This window comes from Hetaerina americana, unplaced genomic scaffold (assembly GCF_022747635.1).
Source record: "Hetaerina americana unplaced genomic scaffold, ioHetAmer1.1.p SCAF_52, whole genome shotgun sequence".
Taxonomy (NCBI): domain Eukaryota; kingdom Metazoa; phylum Arthropoda; class Insecta; order Odonata; family Calopterygidae; genus Hetaerina; species Hetaerina americana.
In genome coordinates, this window is record NW_027287117.1 from 693721 (window position 1) to 719553 (window position 25833).

The window sequence follows — 25833 nt, forward strand, 5'->3', positions numbered from 1 at the left end:
TGGTTTTATCCCAAACTGGCTCGAATTCCGTGTCTTGATGGAGGGCATTTACTATTGGGTTCACTGCGCGGGAGAGAGCGTCTACGTGCGGAATATCTTTTCCTGCTTTGTACTGTATTGTAAACGAGTATTCGGTGAGCTCCATTATCCACCTAGCCAGTCTGGGTTTCGGCCCGGAAAGCGTAAGTAACCATCGGAGCGGGCTATGATCAGTGATTTAAGTGAACGGACGGCCTAAAAGATATACTACCTTGATCAAAAAGTTCCCGGAATAACCACCGTGTGGCGCTCCTATCGTTCCGATTTGAGTTCTGTTTTTTTTTTTGTTAAATTGGTACATCTGTTGTTGATATTCCCTTTAAATCTTAGTGTCATAACTTGACATTTGCAAAAGTTACGTAGCCAAGAGTACATCTATCTCTGTGTGTGTTGGCGATTTTTTACAATTGCAGAAATGGATTTAAATTTGCAACAACGAACTTGTATTAAATTTTGCGTAAAAAACGGATTTAGTGGCGCACGGACGTTGGAAATGTTGGAAAAGTGTTTCGGCAACGATTCTCTAAAAAAAACGGTCGTTTACCAGTGGCACGAGCGGTTCAGAAGTGGTCGTGAGTCAATCGAAGATGATGAACGCAGTGGCAGACCATCGACATCGAAAGTCGGTGAAAAATTGATAAAGTAAAAGAAATGTTGGTCAATAACCGCAAATTAACCATCAGAGAAATAGCGGAGGACTTGAACATTGCCTATGGATCCGCCCAAGACATTGTGGTTAATGATTTGGGTTTCCGTCGTGTAGCAGCAAAGTTGGTGCCAAAAGACCTCAATTTCATGCAAAAAAGAGACCGTGTTGACGTCGCAAAAGACATGATTTGCGAGGCTGAATCCGATCCCACATTCATCAAAAGGATCATTACTGGAGACGAGACGTGGGTTTATGAGTACGACACGCAATCCAGACATCAGGCAAGTGAATGGCGTTCACCAAATGAGCCGAGACCAAAAAAACCACGTCGTTTTCAGTCAAAAAAGAAGGCAATGCTGACGGTTTTCATGGATTACAATGGTGTAGTGCATCATGAATTTTTGCCAGAAGGCCAGACAGTAAACAAAGAGTATTATTTGGGCGTTATGAGACGTTTGCGTGAAGCAATTCGCCGAAAGAGACCAGAAATGTGGGCAGAAAACTCGTGGATTTTGCACCATGATAACGCACCGTCGCACAGTGCTATCATTATTCGTAATTTTTTGACGAAAAATGCAACAAATACCATCCAACAGCCACCGAATTCACCTGATTTGGCTCCCTGTGACTTCTTTCTGTTCAATCGAGTTAAAAAACCATTACGGGGAATGCGTTTTAGCAGCCGAGAGGAAGTAATGGAAAAATCGCAGGAAGCACTGATGGACATACCGAAAACCGAATATAAAAAATGTTTCGAGGATTGGATCAAGCGCTGGCATAAGTGTGTTGCAGTCGATGGGGATTACTTTGAAGGGGACAATATAGATTTAGATGAATAAACTTGTATTTTTAATTTTCTGAATAAAGTCCGGGAACTTTTTGATCAAGGTAGTACTTTGAACTTTCTTATCATATGTACGACCGCCAAACACTCAAGCTCAGTGGCGGAGTATGCTTTTTGCTGCTGTGTCAACTGCTTGCTGGCGCATGCTATCATATGCTCGCCATCTTCAAAATTCTGCGACAGCAATCCTCCAATCGCCAAGGAAGATGCGTCAGTGGTCAAAATGAATTCTTTCGAAAAGTCAGGGAATCGCAATACGGGTTGACTCGTGAGACAAGCCCTTAATTTTTCAAAAGATTCTTGTAGCTCTCTTTCCCAAATAAACTCCGTATCCTTCCTTGTTAGCGAGGACTCGAAAATTGAGCAAAATGCCAAATAAATTTCCTGTAATATCCCACTAACCCAAGGAACGATTGCACTTGCTTAACGTTACGTGGTGCTGGAAAACTGCTTATTGCATCTATTTTTTCTTCATTGGGTTCCAACCCATTAGCGGAAACGACGTGACCGAGGAATTTCACACGTAAGTTCAACAGATTCAGGCTTGAGGTCGTGGAAGTTCATCATAATGAAATGAGGACAATTTGCACTTTTCCACAGTTTATTTAACGTACGACGCGCATATATATATATATATATATATATATATATATGGTAGTCCAGTGGGTAGAGCATTGGACTGCTGATCGGAGGGTCCCGGGATCGATTTCCGGGCAAGGCACTCTGGGCACCTGCAGCTCCACGCAAGCTAAATTGATTTTTCGAGGACCAGGTCTTCCTGGGAAACCATAACCTGCACAGGGAAAGGAACTTGCCCCCCTACCGTGATGTGAGAATTTTCACACGCCGTATAGGGCTTAGTACTGGGCTATTTCCTTCCTTAGGCACCCCAATGCCTCGAGGGCCTCAATTGCTTCGTCTGCATGTTACACTCCTGGCTAATTAAAAACTACACTCTCAGCTCTGCTAACGTAAAAATGTATGCATTCTTTATTGCAAAGCCAGTTGTAGGAAAATAAGTAGGCTTCTTTGGAAGGTTTTAGTACTGTCCATCAATAAAAGACATTCCTTTTATGAAGTTTTATTAAGACCTGGAAGAATCATTTGAAAATGTGATCCAAAAATAAATGAAATGTCAATCACTACGAAACGAAAAACTTTTTTATTGTGCAGCTAAAACAAACACTGATTCAGAGGCAAACAATATCAGAGAGGGGTGCTGAGCAAACAAAGCCTTATTGTCTTATTAATTACAAATGCAAATAGATTGAAGTGAGGATCCTCAGCCATTGGAGCTCCACATGCCAAAGAGTCCGAGGTGTGCCCTAGGTGGTCAAACATGTAAAAACGATGTCCAACAGGGAAGCTCACAAAACAAGCTTGACTTTAGAAATATCTGAGGATGAGCTTCATGCTCTGGATGCTGAAAGAGGAAAATTTTGCCGCGTCCACTGAGCATATAATTGATAAATGTAAGTACTGGTACAATTTTCCCGTTAAATGTACTGGAGAGCGCCAACCACCGGATTAAGACCTTTCAAATTAAATTTACTGGATGCTTTGCACAAGATATCATGGGCTAGGAAGCAGGTTAAGGAATGAACAATATATAAACCTGCTTCCATTACATGCCACTGCAGCACTGATTGGCACTGACTCAGGTGAATGTGCTATGCTAGCACTCAAGTCTAGCGAAAGAAATATGACTTTAGTGTATCAGTCAATCCTCAGCATTCTAGTGCTCTTCATTCATATTCCGCCTAAGAACTGTTGGTCCCAGAATGAAGTGTATATGCATTTGTGGCCCTGTTAGTTCATTAGTTGGTACTCAGTCCGGGAAACCTCACCAGGCCCAGACACCGGTAGGATTGACAGAATAAGAGCTCTTTCTTGATTCGGTGGGTGGTGGTGCATGGCCGTTCTTAGTTGGTGGAGCGATTTGTCTGGTTAATTCCGATAACGAACGAGACTCTGGCCTGCTAACTAGGCGTCGGAATCTATTATGCTTCCGACGTAGCTATCTTCTTAGAGGGACAGGCGGCTCCTAGCCGCACGAGATTGAGCAATAACAGGTCTGTGATGCCCTTAGATGTTCTGGGCCGCACGCGCGCTACACTGAAGGAATCAGCGTGTCCTCCCTGGCCGAAAGGCCCGGGTAACCCGCTGAACCTCCTTCGTGCTAGGGATTGGGGCTTGCAATTGTTTCCCATGAACGAGGAATTCCCAGTAAGCGCGAGTCATAAGCTCGCGTTGATTACGTCCCTGCCCTTTGTACACACCGCCCGTCGCTACTACCGATTGAATGATTGGCCGGTGGCGCCGATGTTGCTGGAAAGATGGCCAAACTTGATCATTTAGAGGAAGTAAAAGTCCGATGAGATCTGGCAGCACACCTCCTTCGCCTTGAGTTTCCAACCGACTGCCGCCTCAGGCCTCGTCCATCCTATATAACCATCCAGCCGCCGTATGGGCGGCCGACCTGGCATAGGGAGGAAGGACGGTCCGAGACGGACGGTCGGCCGGATTCTCGGCGCACAGGTCACAACCTGTGACATTTCCTTTATTGTTAACACATACATATATTTAATGTCAATATTACGGAACACAGTTCCTTTACCCTTACACAAAGAATATATAACAGCTAGATTATCAGAATAGACAGTAATGTTACATATCGGCGGAGCCACCTGCGCTGCATGCAGGGCCGCCATAAGGCCCGCATACGCCTCTGCTTCGATGATGGGGATGACCTCGTCGAACGGCCAAATTTCAGTTAACCCCAAGCTGGGGATCGTCCATGCGGCTTGCAGGGGCGTCGCATCAGCGTATACATCCAACTGCATGGTGATATTCGTGAAAGTCCTCTCTTTCTTCCATACTCCCTACCTGTGTGCAATTGTATGTGTCTGAGAGCGAATGCTTTTGGACGTATTTCACATTTGCATGACATTTCCCCGGTAGGCATATGGATGTGGTCCTTAAAGGTATTCTTTTCGAGGGAATCATTGCAAACATATCTCACACTAATGAGAACTTCCGCCATTATGCATTGACATGTGAACTACTTATTGCTAGTGATGGAAACCTTTCAAACATAACCCACATTTGTAAGGCCTTTCACCAGTATACATCTACATGCTGTGCCCAATTGACCCCTTTAACGGAGAGGATGGCTTTAGACACGGAAATGATGCTGAAATGGGGCGAGCATCCATAGACACACCACATAAAATGATTTTTTTTCTCCTTGGGGAATGCATTTATAGACGCAGTTCTTTTGCATGTACAGTGTGCCTTGCAACTGCCATCTAGAGCAATTATTTTGAACTTGATGGTGTTAGCAGTAGACACTAAGGCATTCTTTCATTTTGTTGCAGTTGCAAATTACAAGAATTACAGGAGATTCTGGAGAGCAAAACAGAGAGGGGAGAATGGCATTGCCATGCAATCACATTCCCTATTTGGGTTGAAAGAGGAACTCCCAAAATCTAGTTTTACGGCTAGATTTGAGGCTGGTGCAAAAGGTGATCTGGTCGAGAAAAATGAGTCGGACAAAATATTTAAATTTATCAATGAAGAAATACAGGGTGCAACAACACAACTTCCTTTTATGAAAGCATTTTGCATTTGAAAAACTACATAGAGCAGCAAACAAATTTGTATGCACAGCAAAAATGAAACAAAAAAACTGTGCAGGAGAAAATGAAAGAAAAACCAATTCAGGGGGGCGGAAATGAAGTAGTTGCAGGGCCTTATACATAAGCTCACTATCAGCAGGCATTATACCCACAACGGACTCTTGGCTCATGAAATGATTAGCGAGAAAAGGTTATTTTTCTCCTCTGGCATCTGCATTTTGCAGATAATGAATCATATAGTGACAGCGGACCAGTATCGCAAAGCTGCTAAAATTAAAGCTGTTCTTCATCCATTGTATTAGAAAATTTTCGGAGAGCTACATTCTCGATGGAGATATTTCAATTGACGAAAGTTCATTACTTTGGAAAGGTTGTCTAGGGTCGAAGGTCTGCATTGTAAAAAGGTCACATATTTGCATTAAATCTTCCAAACTTTGGGAAGTAAACGGTGGATAAGTTTGGAATAATAAGCACCGAGGAAGATATGGAACTCTTAAATTTTGTGGTAGGAGTTGATGGGCGACACTACCAAGCCCACACAGATAGTGCCAAGACTCTCCTAACACTTGCATAAAAGTTGATGAAAAAAGGTTATCTGATGAGAGGTCTAAGCAAGTTTTACAGCAGTCCTTAGCTGTATTCATTTCTGAATATGATGGAAACTGATGCATTAGAGCCTCCAAGGTCAAACCAGAAGGTATTGCTAAAATTTATTTTGACAAAGAAATCAAGAGCAGAAGAAGTTGCTGCCGCCTTTAGAGACAAGTTGATGGCTTTTACGTGATGGTCAGGAAGGATGTTTTTGCACTAAGCAGCATTCATTATTCTAACACAAAGACGGTGTGACATGGGTTGGCGAATGCTAAGGAGAACCCTCTCATCATTGTCGACTACAATAATTCCATTGGTGGAGTTATATGGTGATGTTTAGTACAGCGAGGAAGAGGGCAAAGAAATTTTATCAGAAGATATTCCACCACATTCTTGCTCGATGCGCTTTCAATTCTATTACATATAGAAAACATGGAGGGATGGACAATCACTTGAATTTTCTTTTGGTGGTTATTCAATAAATATGGAGGAGATATATCCTAAGTGGGAGGAAAAATTTTACAATTTGACAATATATTATATTATATATTATTTAAATGTCATTTTCTGGGGTTCATCCTGACAGGCCCTATCAGTTTTTAAATTTATTAGAATGCACAAGAATGAACCTAAAGACTTTCCTACTGATTCTGACATTCACAATCACTATATTCTACTGTTTCAGGCTTCATTTCGTGGAAGTATTTCATATCCATATAAAGAGTTTTCACAGTACCCGCATTATCAAACAATCTACATGTCAATCTTGTGTGCACAATATGTACCTCCCAAGGGCCCGAGAACATGGAATTATGTGATTTCCACATTTTTCGGGCTGCGTCCGCGTATGTCGTTTAAAAGTACAACAGTTTCGCCAGCTATCCTGCTGGCGTCCTCAGGTCAAGGACCTGAGGACGCCAGCAGGATAGCTGGCGAAACTGTTGTACTTTTAAACGACATACGCGGACGCAGCCCGAAAAATGTGGAAATCACCTACTCATCGCCGCGGAAACCTTCGAACGAACAACATGGAATTATTTCGTACAAGAAAACTTGTACATCTGACATTCTGTTTAGTAAGTCTTAAGAGTAAATTAAGATATTTTTTATGCGAAAGAATGTTGAAAGATATTTTAGAATGAATCAAGTTAGCAAAAAGAACACTTTAAACCTAACAACAGAATGAAACAGCATATGAAGTCTAAAAAACAATGCACAAAAAAATATAAACATTGGAAGTAATCCAAAGCATTTCTACAAGGTTGGTACAAAGAGTATCGGTAACAATTTTTTCCTGACATGTACGTGAAGAAATGAATCGGTTAAGAGTGCGAGTGATGACAGATCATATTGGCTTGGATAAGATGGCAATGCACACCACTATCTGTAAAAATTTGAAAGCTTATGGATAAATTAAGAAAGAATGAATGAAAATGATGTAATAAAGGAAAGTTCAAGCACATCTTATACTCAAGCACATACTATATGAAAAATACTTGGCTACAACAAAGACAAACTAGAAAACACCCACACGAGAGATGTGGTGTTAGTCACTAATAAGAGGGAAACAATACACTACTCTAGAGAATGCCTCGTTCCATTCTGTGCTTGCGCACATACGACACAAGCTCAGTACAAGATGAGAGATGAAAATATAGCCATATGGTAAGGAACAATTTTTATTCAATTTTATAGCATGAAAAAATCATAAAATTAGCAAATTTTTGTTAGAATAGGTAGTCGAAATAATTAGGCAGAGAGCAAAAAAATTATTTTTTCACACCAAACACTACAATCATTAAGACAAGAACATTATGATCCACCAAAAATAAAATGTCCAGTACAGTAATACACAGATTAAAAACCCTAAACCGAGGTGTGAGACTCTCTGTCCCCTTTTAAGGGGTTAAGGTGCTGCTTGAGTTTGAATGTCTTTGACACCATGCTCGCACAAAGTGAGGCCTTGGATCATTATGGATCGACATGTGCGCTACTTAAGCAATTGTTTCAGTGTGAATGCCTTTGGACACCATGCACATTAGTGTGCCCCTTCTCCCACGCATACGCAACCACGTGATCTTTAGGGTGTTGTTCGAGAGTGGATGCTTTTGGACACGTCCCATGTTTGTGTGGCCTTTCACCAGTGCATGTCGACGTACAACCCTCGAGGAGTTGATTGTGACGGCAACCTTTCAAACATATCTCACACTTGCGTGGTCTTCCACCAGTGTGCGTCGAAATGCGTCTCTTAATGTTTTGCTCAAGTGAGAATGCTCTTGAGCATATCTCGCACTTGAGCCACCCGTCACTTGTGTGTGTCAACATGCGCATTCTCAGTTGACTCTCACTTCACTTTTGTCACCTCTGGGGCAGTGTTGGCGTTGGCGTTTCTTTTTCAGAGCGTGCACCAATGTCATGTGTCCATCGAGGTCACTCTTGCACTCGGAGCTAATCTATGCTGTCTACCGTTCACAAAGTGCACATGCATCACGTGAGCTCAGAGGATGTCCTTTTGTGCTGGTCTCTCGTTCTGGAATCTGAAGGAGATTCCCGGCGCCATCCTTCCTTGCACCATCTTGTCCTTTGGTGCCACCTGAAAGAGTTGGATCACGCAATGGGGTTAGTCCTGCAATGAAAAGCTTGGCACTCCACAATTTCATCTATACACACATCCCTATGGGGACGTGGTAGCCCAGGCATAGAACATTGGACTATTGACTGGAGGGCCCAGGATCATTCTGTCGCAAGCCTCTCTCTCTCGGCACCCTCTGCCATTCATTAGAGCGAATAGATTTTTTTTACTACCGCATATCTTCCTTGGAAGCCAAATGCAGCAAAGGGAAAGGATCTGGCCCCCATGGATACCCTGATGTGAGAATTTCACACGCCATTGTATTTTGAATCAGGGGAAATCCTACCAAACAATACCAAACAGACCCTAGGGTTCATACCTCCATTGGTGTATTACATTTAGTCCAATACATTGGAACCTCAATCAGAAAAAACCTTCCATCGCAAGTAATTCACAATCCAAGAAAATCTGTTTGACCCAAAAATTACTCTCTTAACAGATCACTTTTTGCATTACAAATAATGAGGAGATGAGGACTCTCGGAATGATTTCACACCTGCTAATTCAGTTTCACTTCATGTAAGTGTCGCTAACAAGTTCACATGAACTCCGCTCTGTTCTATTCAACAGTTTCGAGGTGGTCCAAGAACTTTAAGGAGAGGAAGAACAACTCTCTGGGCAGCCATCAACCAGCAAAACAGACAACAATGTGGCTCGTGCTCGGCAATTGTCGGACTCTGACCTTCGATTGAGTATGAAGATGGTTGTACAAAATGTTTTAAGAGAAAAATGCTTCCCAAAAGAAGTTCATTTTTCTATTTTTGATGTTTGAAGGCTATCGAGATTCTATCCACGCGCCTTAGAATGCTCTTAATTTCCAAAATATTGTTTACATCATCAATGCATTTAATTGAAATTTCAAATGATTGCATGTCTCAGTTAAAAATGGCAGTTAAAAATTTTCTATTTCGTTAAAGCTTATTAGCAGATATTACTTGCTAAATTATGTCCACATATCGTGGAGCAATAGTCCTCTAGCATGGATAGGCCTCTGAGCTACTGACTGGATGGCTTGAATTCCGTTCTGGGCTATCCCTCAGTTATCTACCAACAAAATTACTGCCCCCCCTTGGACATTTGGCATTGATGATTACACACTAAGCATGCGGCCTCGTAAATGAAGCTATTTCTTCATTTTTAGTTCTACTCTGAATGCCACTAAATCCAATTTGCAGACGGTTAAATGCACTCGCCAAATTCCCTGAATCCCCAGGAAACTAATATAAAACATGCACACATTGCTATTTCATAATGGCTAACGGTCAACATTTCAACATAAGAGCTTCAACTTATTCTTTGGGCCAAACATTTTTATATTATCCAAGCACAAGAACCGATTGGGAGTCACTCAATTCGCAAAACAAGTAACTTCATGGCCTCTCTCCAGCGCATACAGAGAGGAAGGGACGCCACCTGGATGCAATGGAACAGCTGGAGATGCTACATCATGCCTATTCCAGAAAGGATGATTTTACCAAAGAATTTTCACATCCCTTACGCTCCCAATTATTGCATTTCCCAATGACCAACCCACACTTTAACCCCCCTCAAACAGCGGCCAACCAGCCATACCACCAACCCACTCCCATTCATGCCATTAGCAATCCAAGTGGCCCTCCACCCAATCGCCACACCATTAACCGGTAAGGCCATCCTATTACATTCCTTCGGTCATCCTATCTTAGCTCCGTTAGCTTTTCTTTTCCAAGCATTTGAACATACATGTGTGTTCTAAAATTTCCAATTTACGTTAAGATTTGATGCTGTAAAGAAACCTAGGTCGTCCTGTACCTCTCTCTCAACATCATAGCCGAGTACATGAATATCAAGCGCAAGGCCATGTCTGCAGCCGGGCATTACTCGGAATCAGGTGCCAAGCAAGCATGGCTGCACAAATGGTATCTCAGGAGGGACGGAATTCCCATTATCTGTTTCTGCTACACCTAGAATTGACAAGTTCTCTCCACTGGACGCAATGACCTCGAATAATTCTGTGAGCCAAGAAGCAAGTGAAATTGCAGTTAGGAAAGAAATGTGATGGCAAAAAAGCTTCCTTCCATGACTTGAGATACGACCCCATCAACATTCCACATTAATTTAGCAACAAAGTGGTAAATTTATCTCAACAATTTGAAACCTGCAGAGCTCGGACAGCTGAGCAAGGAGTTGAAGTCAAGTCTTCATATGCCCATTTTGACTGAAGATCTAAAAACTTATGCAATGGATTCAGAATTGGCTCCGCGGAAGGGTAACTCTGGCACGACAAAATGCATCCCTTGGAGATCCATTCCTTTTTCACCAACTTACATTCTTCAGATGGCACTTAGGAAAACGGAAGATTTCAGAACCTAGGTGTCCATCTATAAAACTATATCTAAGGAAGACATTAGTTCCAATGGAGATAAAGGAACCGACGTAACCCTCATTGATAGAAACGACTCTATTAGGAAATGCAAAGAGTTCATCTCCAAAAACCAAACAATAGTTTTTAGAAAAGACCCAATTCCTGAGATTCACAGAACATGCAAAGCCTTCATCAATTCATCTGCAGCCCTCTGGAAAAGAATGTCGCCAAACAAATAAATCTGTCAGTTCACAGATTTTTTCGTCTACAAGAAAAAGTGACCTGGTGGTTTCTAATGTTTCAGACCCAAAACACCTTTGAACTAGTGAGCTGAACACTTTACACAGACAATATTTGAAGCGCAGTTGATGCTTTCTGTGATGGACAGAAAAAAAGAAGCAATTGAACAGTTTTCTAACCTTCATAAATTCCCAGGACTTACATTTGAAAATTGTCAGAGACCCAGATGGAACACTTAATTTTTTAGATCTAATCATCCTGGAGATATGAGGTACGTTTGAATTTTCTGTACTTGTTCATCCCTAGGATGGAAGTCTTGAAACCAGCTGAGATAGCATTCATAAAGGCAAAAACACCAATTTCTAAGATGAATGAATTGGGTGACTTATTAGGTGTTTTCTTTGCTGGGTCGGTACTTTTGGGGTTTCCCCTGTACGTGGGTGTGATCCTTAAAGGTATTCATTTGCAGTGAACAATTTCTAACAAATATCACATTTCTGAAGGTACTTACCACAATGGAGCAACGTTTCCCTCTAGAGAAGTCTCTTGGTTGAGACATTGCGGACATAAAAACTGAAAATTTGATGCATCCAGGACGTTCCCCACCGCAGTCTTCCCTGCACCATCTTGTTCTTGGCCACCACAAGATATAGTTGGATCTTGCAATGGGTTAGCCAAATGAGAAAAAAGGTCCAGCCATTTCCTGAGCAATATTCTATGGTGACTTCTGCAGAGGTTTCAGATTTGGAACGAGGGATTCGCACAAAAGGACATCCTCAAAGCTCACGTGATGCATGTGCACCTTGTGAAGAGGAGAACGACACATACATGATGTTAGTTCCGAGGCGTTCGAGTGCAAAAGTGACCTCGATGGACACATGACATTGGTGCACGCTCTGAAAAAGAAACACCAATGCCAACACTGCCCCAGAGGTCACAAAAGTGAAGTGAGAGTCAACTGAGAATGCACATGTTGACACACACAAGTGACGGGTGGCTCAAGTGCGAGATATGCTCAAGAGCATTCTCACTTGAGCAAAGCATTAAGAGACGCATTTCGACGCACACTGGTGGAAGACCACACAAGTGTGAGATATGTTTGAAAGGTTGCCGTCACAATCAACTCCTCGAGGGCCATACGTCGACACACACTGGTGAAAGGCCACACAAACATGGGACGTGTCCAAAAGCATCCACTCTCAAACAACACCCTTAAGATCACATTTGTACGTTCCTTTCCCCGTGAACGCACCAACGCCACGTGCCCATCAAAGTCCCTTTTGCATTTGAACGCCGCGGTACAAACATCACGTTTGAGTTTCTTTCCCCCGACAGGTGCCACACGCACCACTTGAGCTAAGAGGGCGACCTTCCGTGCAAATCCCTCCAAACCCTTGCAAATTTGACACCTGTGCAGAAAGTACCCCATGCCACCCTTCCCGGCGCCATCTCGCCCTTGGCCACCATCTGAAAGATAGATAGATAGAGGTCTTTATTTGGGCAAAATTGAGACCAAATGGTCCCTTAGAGTAGGATCATCCAACGGGTTAGCCCTAAGATTAACAGCTTTGCGCAGTTCAAGTTACTTGTTTTATTTACACGCATGTATGTACACCTAAACCATGTATTTGCATCAAAGGAATGAACGCTTTCCCAAAATTTACTGCATTATTATCAGACCAAATGAAACTTCCTGTTATTCCTAAGAAAGTGGAACTCCTTATTTACATCATTACATTTTCACTTTTCCCACTATTTGCCCCACTAAGCAGAGGATATTGAAAAATTCAGTCAGGACATCAGTTTTAAGAAAACACATTTTTGACGCTTGGGCATGAATTAACAACGTGAATGGATGGCAGAGCAGCTGAGGGTACTGGGGGGGGCATTAACCGCAACTGATCCCATGCCCACCCGTCACCAGCTCAGAGCACTATCGACAGAACTTCTGCATCGCGGAACTTTGAAATCATTTCCAAAACACGTATTGCAAAGACGCCTCAGCAGCATTGAAAATTTTAACTAGGAAATTTAGCTCCAGAAAATGGAATCATAGCCACCAACATGAATAATTTGAACTAAATGAATGAAAATTAAGAACACCCTTGTACATAAGGACAGAATCTTGATAGTCTTTAAAACTCAAAATAACAAAAGCTAACACATGACAAAGACACTACACAAATTTCACAATTAATGTCACCAAAGTGAATACAAGGGGCGATGGAATATAAAACTGCTGGGCAAAATAAAAGTATCTGCAATTACACGTTTGTATACATTGACAACATAACCACTGCCACTTCTACATCACCAAAGGGGAAAACAAAAAAGGCCATTGAAAGGGATTAGCAAGAAGCAAAGGTGAAAATGGTGCAGCCATGATCCCTCCTTACCTTGTACCTGCGACACATCACCTCCCAGGCCTCCTCCATCTTGATTAATGTCTACATCACACTCCTTAATTTCCACATCCACACTGAAGGACAAGAACGATTCTTCATCTTCCAAACGCTCCTGCAGGATCAGAGACAAACATTTGACATTTATAATGTAACAATGCAAAATATCCAGCAAACTTACCATCTACGTTCATACTGAGAATTTGAAATTTTACAAAGCAGTACAATTGATATTTAAATTTATAATATCATTTTAAGCATTTGATGTTATGGAAAAATAATTTTTCTCTCTTCAAAAAGCCGCCTACTCGTGAGTTGAACCTTTAAAAACTGGCAACCAAGTTAACAACTGACATAATCAGTGTGACAAAATGTGTAATCCGATCTTTTTAAAAGCAGTGAACAGGGGGTGAGGTATGATAGAGTTCAAGAATGAACAGTAGATTAATCTATGCATTTCCATTGATTTATCATGGTCGATGGAGGTTTTCGCATTCTCCTAGCCATTACTGCAATCAAAAGGGATGTTGAAGACTGCAGTATTTAATGAGGAGAATGTTAGGCAAGCGAGGAAGTTGTGGAAGGATTATGATGGATAGGGGGGCCGGACGGAATGAAGAAAGTATGATGAGACAACGGGAAACTAGTTGTCGAGTAGTATTTCAATCGGAGTTTTGTTTGGAGGCAAGAGAACACAGTGGGAAACACTAAAAACCTCACTAAGTTAAGACAGTATTTCGGCGGTCGTAGCCACCTAGATTAGATGAGGATTTATCAACTGTGGCCACTTGTAATCGTTCACTAAAATTGCATTGCACTTCTGTGCCCTACAAGTATATATTTTTTAACATGGCAACCCTGACAAATCCGTATCTTTTTCGTAATAACTTTTGGCTAAGCACTTCCTTCTCTCAGGATTATGAACACAGTTCATGTAGCGTCGCTGGCGATTGCGTCGTCACCCAACTCTTTCTTGGTCCCACCGTGAAATTAATTCACAGAATACACACGCTACTATTTAAGAGTGGCAGAGGGCCAACAGTCCACAAGGAGGGCATCAGGGCAACTAATCTTAATCATTCCATAGACAAACTTTTTTGTGATTACAAAGGATATCAGTTGCTAATGTCAGTAGATTAAGGAAACTGGGCTTCCAAGGGTTTCGAAACGAAAATTTTTTTATCCATCGCCATTAGTTATTCGAAATTAAAATGTACAATCTCCGTGCTTCCGTGTTTCCCTAAACGAAGAGCGAGTAATTACGCTACACTTCCGATATGCTCGTTTTGAATATGAATATTTTAAAATTGTTTTTCAAGATATTAATCACAACAGATGACGCGAAATATAGTTTTTGGCAAATGATATCTTTGATACTGACATGGTTCAATTTATTGCATAAAACTGACCTCTCCATTGCTTATCCCGTTCTTCGTTTCAAGATTGCACCCTTCTCGGATGAGATTGTAACGCACAAACCAACAATCGGCACACCGATGCTCAATGAGTCGTAATTCCGTCAGATTTTCCGTATATTTAGAAAACACCAACCGGAGAAAACTTGTTGCCACCACTACCTATTAACGGATTTCAAAAACAAGTATTAACAACGAAAATCTCGAAACTCCTCTTCCCCAATTATCACTCGCTATACCTTTACCAAAAACCGTACAAAACTCGTAAAACAATTACGGATTTACTTCAGGGAGGCATCACATCATATGCAATTTAAGGACATCCCACGAACAACTCAGCTTATTTGACCTTCATTAAATCCTCCCTATGTGAATTCCAATTTACTGTTCCCATGGAGAATAATTAGCAATTGTCCAACAAACATTTCTGTTTAAACATAAGCAGCGTCCCAACCGTCTCAACTTAACAGTTTGGCGCAATAATTACTCACATTTACGAAGGACACCATAGAATCCCAGATTAGCATCAGAATGAGGTATGCACGCATTTTTCCCGATTAATCACATATACTGCCACAGCTGAGTAAAGGAAATTCTATATCAGCTTTGAATGAGATCTTTCTGAGCTGATGGAGTATCACAGTTTTCCTAAGAACTTATATTGACATGGAATAAAGCTGACCGTGATTCCACTGCCGAAATCCACCATTTTGAAAAGAGTCCAGTTTCGCTGCACAGCAGGAGGCCGCAATTTCAGTTGCTCCTGCCGGCCCTTGGGTTTTCGGCAAGTGTATCTCAATACGCCATTTTGCGACCCCATAATGCCAAGTGATAGAAGCGGGCCAACGGGCAGAAGACTAATCGCCATGGCGGGAGTTTACAATATATGTTGGTCCTAATAACATTGGTTATTTCTTTGAGAAACTCTTTACTTGTGGAAAAAACGAAGGGCTTTGTTGACGCAAGATGATAAAAGACGGAGGTTTCCTTAGGCAAAATAAATTCGGTGTCTTCCGCATGACTGTTGTTTAATTCTTGTAATAACTTTAATTAATGCAGTAATTCGATATTTGAAATCTAGAGGTAAGAACATATTTCTTTGTTTGACGCTTATTTTTATGACTAAGAACATCGTGTTTGTACCACTGCCTCGTTTGTGTGCTTGTAAAATCTTATTTTGATGTATAAATATTCTTATCGAAGATGCGGGTCGAAAGATTTACAATGGCCTTGGCAACGAAATCAACCTGGAGGAATAACTATGAATTCATGCATGTAATAGCAGCATAAAAATATGACCATATTCTGGTCTATACTGTGCTGATATTCTACCCTAGGTAATCTGGTTTGACAACGAATGTATTAATGTACAAGAACAGTACGCTGCATGTGTTTTAACAAAATATTTCAAAACTAATTTATATTATACACCCTCTTTAAGTCCCTGGTGTGCCTTTTTTGAGTGTTTTACAAGTGTAAGAGAAGAATGTTTTCTTAGCCTTTTGTCTAATATTAAAAAAATTCCATAAAGTTCTCTTGCTTTGAACTAAAAACTTTTGCAAATTTTGGACTAAGGCGAATCACAAGTACTCCCTCTTTCAGGGATTACAAGGTTTCCCCCTTTGCCAAGCACCCGTCTATCGCAAATCAATTAAAACGGATGGACTCAAGTTCTCGCTCATTCACTCAATCAATCGGGTGTGTTCAGAAACGGGGACCTATGCGGATCACCCATATTCACACTCGCTGGGTTTACAACGATTTCTCCTATGGCATTGACACGTCAATGACACACAAAGGACTTATGTAAATGTGAAATCACTCGGGTGTATCAGACCTTCGTGAATCGCACTCACTCCCACTTTCAGGGTTTTCCACGATTCCTCCTCTTCCAGGGACCCGTCAATCGCAGATTACAAACAATAAACAAGGAAATGAGTAGCGGGGCTAGGGTAGTGCCTTGAGTAAACCGGACACGGCGTTTCCCCTGCCAGAAAGGCCTTTCCCGAGTGGAATAAAATATCCCGTAGGTAGGTCTGAATAAATGGGTTGGTGGGTTCATTTTTGCCCTTAAAAAGCAAATCTAGTGTCACTCAAGTTTAGGGTCTCGGCTATTTCGTTTTTCATTGTTTCACGACCGTAGGTACGTTTATCTTAAATTTACATAGTATTCTTATGCGAACAGGGAATACACCCACATTTCAGAAGGTGCATAATACTTATTGTAATATTTCTTAATACAGATGATAAATGATTGATGGCACCTCAGATCCACTCAAAGGCGTCACCACAAGTTTCTAATATTTAAAACAGCAGGACCTCGTCATCGTTCGAAGAATAATGCGAACTTGTCCTTAATACCCGTATCGGGGCCTTCATGAAATATATCGTTTCAGAAGAGCTCAGTAGCATAGCGGCACCATATTCCCAAGAATACTTTTATACCACTCCAATGCTATAATAGCTGTTACATCTTTAAATTTATTGCTATTTTTCAAGGTTGATATCTTATTTATAGCCCTTGTAAATCCTTTGAACGGAAGTTTCGAAAAGAATATACGGATTATTAAAGTTTTGATGCGTTCTTTCTAAGTTAATGTAAGTTTTAAGAATGCCTGTGAGCAGCTCAAATAAAATATTACGTCATCAACAAAAAGGCTGATTCCGATTTCCCTTTACTCAGTTATGGGATTAGATATGATTCATTACGAGAAATAACTTTGTACCCTCTTAAAGATAATTCCTTTCCATGTATTTCGATATCAGTTGTAATGTTCGAAAAACCACCCAAAGATGGAGAAGGGAAGAAATGAAGAATGGAATGCATGAGTTCAGTTATAAACACTTTGGTGATGTGTTTCAGGAGTGTGTTTATAATTTTTAAATCTACCACAAGTAATATGTGAAAGATGTCACAACATTATTTACGTCAGGTTGCCAAGAAAATCATTGGGCGCTCGTTTATACGCTCAGCATGTGTGATAAAACCGACTTTGAGTTGTGCAGATTATGTTTAAACAGTGGTGGACTGTTGATAAATATTTACGATGAGAATAATAAATTGGAATTCATGTTGGAAAAGACGATAGAAGATTTAATAAATGTTAAAGTAAGTTGAGTTGAATGTGTGATGTATTTAGTTCAGTTATGGTTTTGGAGGTCTTCGGTGAAAGTAATCAGTAATTGATTTACGAGTCAGCACACTGTTGGGAAAAAGTATAGTGCTATTTGGGAAAGAGTCTATTTGAGTATTGTGTTGTTAACGTCTATATTTGAAACATGTTAATAGGTTGTAGAGGATACAAACTATCCCTGGTTGGTTTGTTCTACCTGCATGGAGAAGCTTACGGAATTCCGGCTATTTAAGCGTCGATGCACGGAGTGTTTGTTTGTTTTCTACAATCGGATCCAAAAGGGATGTAATCATCCATTGAAAGACTGGATAACCAATCGAGAGGAGGTCAGTTTTATCCATTAAATTGAATGATGCCGGGAGAGACTCTTTTGCTAAAAATGCATATTTCATGCATCTGATTTTATTACAATGCATGAAAATAATTCTCGTATCTCATATCTTTATGATAAATCACAGGCATTTTGAAGTCAGGCGAAAATAGTCTCTCTTCGAGTAAGACAACATTGTAAAGTGTGTTGTTTTCCCTATCTATCCACATCACCTTCTCCACAACCTCATTTAAAAAGCCTCCGATGTACAGATTTATGTTGATAACTCTAGATTATCACACACTCTCACACAGAGAGTTCTACCATCATCATGTTTCAATGACCATGTTTCCGCACTGCATAAAACTACGCTTCAAATCGAAGTTAAATGACCCTTCTTTTCACATCCTTGCCCAATGTCCCTGTCATATCAGTAACCCATATGTAAAAAATAAAACAATTCATACAGCACCATTTCGATTCCCAGGCACGCCGTGGTGGACATATTCAGCTTCATTCGAGCTGTGTGATATTTCGTGTTCTACCAGAATTACCTTGGAAAATATAGGTGGAATAAGGAAACCAACTGGTCCTTTTTATCTCCTGTCTTTGGCGTCATCCTGTAATAATAATAATAATAATAATAATAATACTTTATTCATTTTAAAAATGGTACAACCATATTAAATGTCGTCAATCATAATATTACTTAATATATAAACATAAGTTCTTAAATGTGATGAAGATTGTAACAAAAGAATTCATCCAATGAGTAAAGTGGGTGAGCAAGTAACCAGGTATATACCCTATTCTTGAAACTCTGGATACCATCTGATTTCAACTGAGTAGGCAGATAGTTATACAGTCGTATGTTCATATTGTGAAATGTGTTGTAAGTTGATGACAATCTACAATAAGTAGTATTTAGATTCGATTTACCTCTTGTGGAATAGTTATGGAGGTTGGATCTTAATTGGTAAGTTTCTAGATTAACTTTCACATGAATCAGAGCCTTAAAGATATACAAACAAAATACAGTCATGATTCTATACCTAATAAAAAAAGGTTTGCAGGAATCACGTGGTGGTATATTAGCAAGAGAGCGAATAGCTCTCTTTTGCAGTAGCAAAATTTGTTTAACATGAGGGGAATGACCCCATAACTCAACACCATAATTCAAATGACATTGAAAGAAGGCATGGTAAAGTGTTAAACGATACTCATTTGAAATGATAAAGTTGAGCTTTCTTAACATATAAACAGCTTTACTAAGTTTATTACAGGTCTGACTGATGTGAGTCTCCCAATTAAGTTTTGTATCAATATAAATTCCTAGTATTTTAGCAGTTTCAATATTAGTTGTTTTTGATTTAAGACTGCACACAATATGCTGAGTTTTGTTAGTATTTAATTGTAAATGATTAACATCAAACCATTCCTTAGCCTGTTTTTGGGTAGCGCTAGATCGTAACTTTGCATCTTCTGGATGTTGACACTTTTGCACAAAAGTAGTGTCATCAGCATATACAACAGATCTAGGTTTCATATTACAGGGCAAATCATTAATCATGATAATGAAAAGTACTGGGCCAAGCACAGAGCCCTGTGGTACACCACATTTTACTTTAAGAGCTGCAGACCGACAGCCATCAAGTTCAACCAATTGGTGGCGATCATCCAAATATGACTTCATTAGTTTCAGTGCAACTCCCTTAATACCATAATATTCTAGCTTTGTTAGTAATATTGAATGATTAACACAGTCGAAGGCCTTACTAAGATCACATAGTGTCACTGAGACTGATTCCTTTTCTTCAAATGCATTAATGACATAATTAACTATGGACTCTACTGCCAAAATTGTAGATTTCCCAGGGATAGGATCATTTGGTGATAACCCTTTTGAGTTTGATACCTGGGCACACCTCTGACATGGTCACCCTCTGATATGCACTCAAGCTGTGTAATTCTTCACAGGGTATTTCTCTGGGAAGCCGTAGGTGGCTCAGGGAAAGGAGATGCCCACCTCTCTTTGTTAATACCTTGATATTGAGAGAATTCCACATTATGCCGAATAGGGCTTAGTATTGGGTGAACTCTACCATCACCTACCAAACCGACCTTTTGGTTGATTCCTGTGTTTATGGTTTATTAGGAGGAGAGTGATGTCCCAAGCCATGACAACAAGGGTGCAGACAGGACTGGAGATGAGTTGGTTGATGGTACATCGGGCAAAGTGTGGGCATACAGTAGTCCTGCGGAGGATCATTCGGTGCAAAAAGCAGCGGTTCAGATGGAGGACACTCATTCAACAGGCATTCCGGTGAATTGGATGGCTTGTAATAATAACTGTGGAGTGGAGATTCAGGTTAGTAAATTAAACAATTATGCATTCTAGTCATAGATGATAACAATTCCAAAATTTGGTTATTATGGTGTGTTAAATGTGTGAGCTTTTTTCTTCTTAGGCAGAGTTAAGAAATGCAACATTGATCCATGTCTGTGTCCATGACAAAACGTGAACTAAAATAATAGATCGCCATACAATAATCTATATTCCCTTTTACGAATGGTAGATGCAAGGAATTTAATTGATGTCAGCCATAAGTGATATTGTTTTTGTGAAATGAGCGTCTCCCAAATGGTTCTCATGCCAGAATTATGTGAAAATGATTTGCGCTAAGGAATTTTAACCCTGATGCTTTTATTTTGAAATGTTGACCCTCTACCATGATGAAATAATAATGTGTGTATGTTTTACATTAGTTTCCTGGTGGGATCAAGAAAGAGTTGGGTGATGATGGAATCACAAATGACACTATTGACAGGAGGGCTGTGGACGTCCAAGATGACATGATCATTGTCAAAGAGGAGGTTGCCACTGTCAGTGGATGCTCTGCTGCTCTGGATATTGATACTGGCTCAACAATTGTACCGTCAATTCAGAAAGGAGAAAGCCAATGGTCGGGCAATCTAGATTCAGGGAATTTGGTTAGTATACATATTCATGTCCTGATGATAACTAGCCATTTGCACACTGAATTTAGTGTCACTCAGAGTAAAACTTTGGTAAACGGTGTCCTGAATATCAATACTTCAAATTAGTCTGTTAAAACATTTCTTCCTGCACTAATTTACATATAAGTAATTTCCTTTGGTGATGCTGCCTACTCATGGCATGGCCTTATTTGATTTCAATTACTTCAATGCCCTTTCTAACTCATTGAGTGAGTGTAAATCTGCTTTTGACTCTACCATTGCAGTGAATGAAATTAGGTTTCCATAATTAATATAATCAAAATGAAATCAGGAGGGTAATGAAATCAGTTATGTAATTGTTTGTTAACATTTGTTTAAGCAACCAACCAAATTTTATATTTTCCTTGGGATTGAATGGAAAGATATACGCTTAAATGATCAGAATGAAAATATTGCCATGCATTGACCAGTATTCATTATCAATTTTCATAAATGAAAAGGAAATTGGTGGTAAACTCTGATGTGGGAATTCCAAGGAAGGACTCTTTATGAAAATTAAAAATGATATAAGGGTGACCTTTCTTCAGGAAATAAGGAAAACATCATGGTGTAAAAACCAATTGATGTGAGTAGGTAATAGTTAAGGGTAAAGGACTGCAGTTCCTATTCTTCTGATTGCATAAATCGGTAGGAGAACATAAAAACCTTCGTCATCGGTGAGAATTCTATGGAAATGCATGGATAATAGTAAGAAACCGAAGTCAGTTTGGAAATATTAAAAACATTGAATTTACAAGTCGGAGCAAAGTTAAACACTGCAAAGCTGTTAGGTATACTTTCAGGTGATGTGTATGTAAGATGTAGTTTGAGTGTTTGCATGTGTGGGGTGTAAGTATTCTTGCATGAATGTATGCCAGGTTTTTTTGTGGACGAATGAATTTGTGGGTTTTGCATGCGGTTTTTTTTCTAAACTACGGGTGGTGTCCTAACACCCCCCAAGCCACACGCCCTTGCGGCGGCTTGCGTGGTAATAAGTAGATGTATATGTGGATTTATTTTTTGTGCTTAAAATCATTCAAACCTAATATTATCCTGCCATCAATGGCAAGACAATAATTGTAACAGTTGCTGTTCGAGGGTTCACTTCATGAGGAGAATGTTTTTTGATGGTAGTCATCAATTTTTCACAATCAAGTTAGTTGTAAATTATTATTTTAGCTTTTAAAATGAATAGTACATTATTATACATTTTCATATTCAACGTAAGAACATTGGTGGGGCATTTGCTGAATGTTTGGCACGGATATGCTCGTTGTCTGCAATGTTTGTCTTTGATCTCGCTGCAGGGTCCTGTAGATGGAGAATTCTGCCCTTCCTTTAATGTGGATGTGGAAATTAAGGAAGAGTGTGACGTTGACATTCCTCTGGAGGGAGGAGGCCCGAGAGGTGATGGGTCCCTGGGACAAGGTAAGGGGGGGCTCTGGAATCTGCTGAGTTTTCACTTTTGCATCCAGCAAATCCCTGTCACTGCTTTCAGTATTTCTCCTTCGGTGATTTGGAACTGTCGGTTATTGTGCCACCAGTATATGCAATAATGAAGTTGCAAGTACATTTTTCTTTGGTTTCGAAGTTTCATACGGTATCACATTGGCTGTAATTGAACTCACTTTTGCGAGCATTGATTGTGATATATGGCCAATTTCTTTGTCATGGCACCATAGGTGAGCATGCAATTTATGCAGATGCATGACAACCTTCTTTCCCCTGATGAAGGTTGTCTTGTCACTGAAAATTTGGAATCTCTGCAAGTGTTCTATTAGCATGTTTTTTTTAATGTTTTTGTTGGCTGACGTCATCTCGCTCCTTTGTTTGAATTGAACATACATAATAAGGGTTAACCCTTTGCGTGATCCAACTGTTCCAGGTGGTGGCCAAGGGCAAGAAGGTCCAGGGGAAGATGGCGTGGGGAATTTGCCGGAGAGGTTTAAAATTTGCAATGAGGGATTTGCGCAAGAGGACGTCCTCGATGCTCATGTGAGGCGTGTCCACCCTGTGAAGAAGATGCAACAAATAAGATGTGACGTTTGCTCCGAGGTGTTTGAGGGTAAGAGTGATCTGGATGGACATGTGGCATCGGTGCATGGTGTGAAAAAGAAACACCAATGCCAGCAGTGTCCCAAAGGTTTCCAATGTGAGAGAGATCTAGGAAGGCACATGCTGACGCATGGAGGTGAGAAGCAGCACAAGTGTGAGATTTGCTCGAGAGGATTCTCACAAAAGAAAAACCTTAAGAGGCATATGCTGCTACATAATGGCAAGTGGCTGCACAAATGCGAGATATGTTCAAAAGGTTTCCATCACAAGCAACACCTCGAGGGTCACATGTTGACGCACACTGGGGAAAGGCCACACAAATGTGATGTATGTGAGAAGGCGTTCACACTCAAGCAGCACCTCAAAGATCACATGGTTATTCACAGCGGGGAGAAACCCCACAAGTGCGAGTTGTGTCCAAAGGCATTCACACTGAAGCAACAGCTAAAAGAGCACATGTTGATACATAGTGGTACAAGGTCCCACAAGTGCGAGGTATGTTCCAAGGCGTTCACACATAAGCAACACCTTGAGAGGCACATGCTTATACATACGGGTGAAAGGCCCCACGTTTGTGGGATATGTTCGAAAAGTTTCACTCGCAAGGAACACCTTGAGGGTCACATGGTAACTCATGCTGTTGAAAGGTCACACAATGTGAAAAATGTTGAAAGGCATTCACTCTCAAGCAACACCTCAAGGAGCACGTTTTGAATCGCAAACGGCTCATTGGGTCTCAGGGAACCAGGGCCGCTGGGGAGTCATCAGTCTGTGCTTGGCAGATCATCGAGCTGTCCATATGGTGACAATTAAGTTAGTTTCTGTTGTCCTTGTTTTTACTGTTTGTAAAAATGAAAATTGACGAAATCACAGAGCTTCAAATCAACATTTTGTTTTTGGTTGAAGTCCGGTAAAAGTTTTCAAGAAATTACTGAAATGTTGACAACTGTTTATGGTGATGATGCTGTGAAGGAAACATTTGTTTTCAAGTGGATTAAGCATTTATAAAGATGGCTGACAAGACGCCACTGATGATGGAAGGTCGAGAAGACCTTCAAACACTTGTGTTGACGACAACATTGATCGTGTGCGGTCCCTTGTCCTCACCGATCGTCAAAAAACTGTCCGAATGATAGCTGATGAACTGAATTTTTGAAAATCAACAGTGCACACTATTTTAACCGAACATGATGGATGAATCCTTCACCATAACAATGCACCTACACATTCAGCATTGATTGGTTGCTAGCTTTTGGCAAAAAATTCAACCACCACCCCCTCCTTTGCAACTTTTTCCTTTTCTCATAATGCAAAAATGTGATGAGGGGACATCACTGGGTAGATGTGGGCACAATAAAGCAAGAAACAATGAGACAATTAAAAAGCCTAACTGCTGAGGACTTCCAAGGGTGCTTTAAACAGTGAAAAAGATGATGATCCAATCTTCAATCTTCTTGTAAGTGCGTAGCAGGCAATGAAGAGTATTTTGAAGGGAACAAAATTGATGTAGACTAAATTTTGCAAAATAAAGTTTTTATGTCCTTAGTTCAGGTATTTATTGGACAATCCTTTTATATATTTGTATGTACACAGAATAATCATTTGTCAATCACTTAACAAGCAATTCTACGATAGCAATGAAGATTATCATACTTATAATACCAGAGCCTCTTAAAACCTGCACTAATCATTTATAAGAACTAAAAATGCAGCACTTGGGTCTAAAAATATGAGCCACATTCTTTTTAATAAGTTACCTGACCGTCTAAGGAATCTCAATTAAATAGCACTATTTAAAAACAACTGGGAATAACTGTTTAAGCATTTGTTCTACTCTGTTGATGAATATCTGTAACTATAATTTGCAGCTGTATATGTTCTTTAACATATCCTTTATTTGTACAACAAACTCATGGACAAAAATAATTAAGGTGGTCTCTGAGCTACCAAGAGAAAAACTTATACGTTTGTAGGTCGTTTGAATGACTTTTATCACTCCCAGCTGTAAATCTTACTTTCCATAGCATGGTCGCACCAATTTCTAATGCCTATAAATCATTATTTTTGTATACATGCTCTGATGTTGAATTGCTCCAGGTATATCATCCATAAACCAGGCAACAAGTTCACCTCAGGCTTAATCAACATCCCAATCTTAATTATAAAAAAATCTTTCCTGGCAATTGAACAGCTTTTACTTACAGTAAGTGTTTCAAATTACACATGAATTTGAATAGGCCAACTGTCTACATACTACAATAGTACAACTGTCAAAACTCACTTCCCATGGCATTAGAGGGGTATCCTTTCATTAGATCAAGTCATATTTAAGTGATGGATAACCATGTGATTCCCTATACAAAATTGGGACGATATATGTATCACCTCCTAAACTGATCAAATCCGGTGTCCTGGGACTAGTTCTTTTCCTTTTATTCATTCATGACCGCCTGGGTAGACTAAATCCCTTGCCTGGCATACTTCCAGGGCTCTATGCTGACCGTTGTTTACCATTGTTTTAG

At 40.3% G+C, this 25833-nt stretch overlaps 2 protein-coding genes across 2 annotated transcripts; one reads left to right on the forward strand and one right to left on the reverse strand.

Annotated features, from left to right (window-relative positions):
* Positions 1 to 12004: 12004 nt before the first annotated feature.
* LOC139694667 (uncharacterized) lies at positions 12005 to 15594 on the reverse strand. The gene is made up of 4 exons (XM_071593162.1): positions 15286 to 15594; positions 14789 to 14956; positions 13374 to 13494; positions 12005 to 12444 (listed from the first exon to the last, which is right to left on the reverse strand). Exons 1-4 carry the CDS (start codon positions 15340 to 15342, stop codon positions 12005 to 12007), a joined length of 786 nt encoding a protein of 261 aa, XP_071449263.1. The 5' UTR covers positions 15343 to 15594.
* Positions 15595 to 17466: 1872 nt separating this feature from the next.
* LOC139694660 (uncharacterized) lies at positions 17467 to 24817 on the forward strand. The gene is made up of 6 exons (XM_071593150.1): positions 17467 to 17903; positions 18084 to 18254; positions 20394 to 20606; positions 21005 to 21229; positions 22564 to 22684; positions 23142 to 24817. Exons 1-6 carry the CDS (start codon positions 17769 to 17771, stop codon positions 24023 to 24025), a joined length of 1749 nt encoding a protein of 582 aa, XP_071449251.1. The 5' UTR covers positions 17467 to 17768; the 3' UTR covers positions 24026 to 24817.
* The last annotated feature ends 1016 nt before the right edge of the window (positions 24818 to 25833 follow it).

What these genes read in the sequence shown, in the direction of transcription:
- LOC139694667 (XM_071593162.1), bottom strand. Translation starts at nt 15,342, where the DNA reads ATGCGTGCATACCTCATTCTGATGCTAATCTGGGATTCTATGGTGTCC. An exon ending in ACGGGATAAGCAATGGAGAG is followed by an intron (nt 13,495 to 14,788) that starts GTCAGTTTTATG and finishes CTGATCCTGCAG; the next exon opens with GAGCGTTTGGAAGATGAAGA. An exon ending in TGATGTGTCGCAGGTACAAG is followed by an intron (nt 12,445 to 13,373) that starts GTAAGGAGGGAT and finishes TCTATCTTTCAG; the next exon opens with ATGGTGGCCAAGGGCGAGAT.
- LOC139694660 (XM_071593150.1), top strand. Translation starts at nt 17,769, where the DNA reads ATGTGTGATAAAACCGACTTTGAGTTGTGCAGATTATGTTTAAACAGT. An exon ending in AAGATTTAATAAATGTTAAA is followed by an intron (nt 17,904 to 18,083) that starts GTAAGTTGAGTT and finishes ACATGTTAATAG; the next exon opens with GTTGTAGAGGATACAAACTA. An exon ending in TGATGGGTCCCTGGGACAAG is followed by an intron (nt 22,685 to 23,141) that starts GTAAGGGGGGGC and finishes CAACTGTTCCAG; the next exon opens with GTGGTGGCCAAGGGCAAGAA.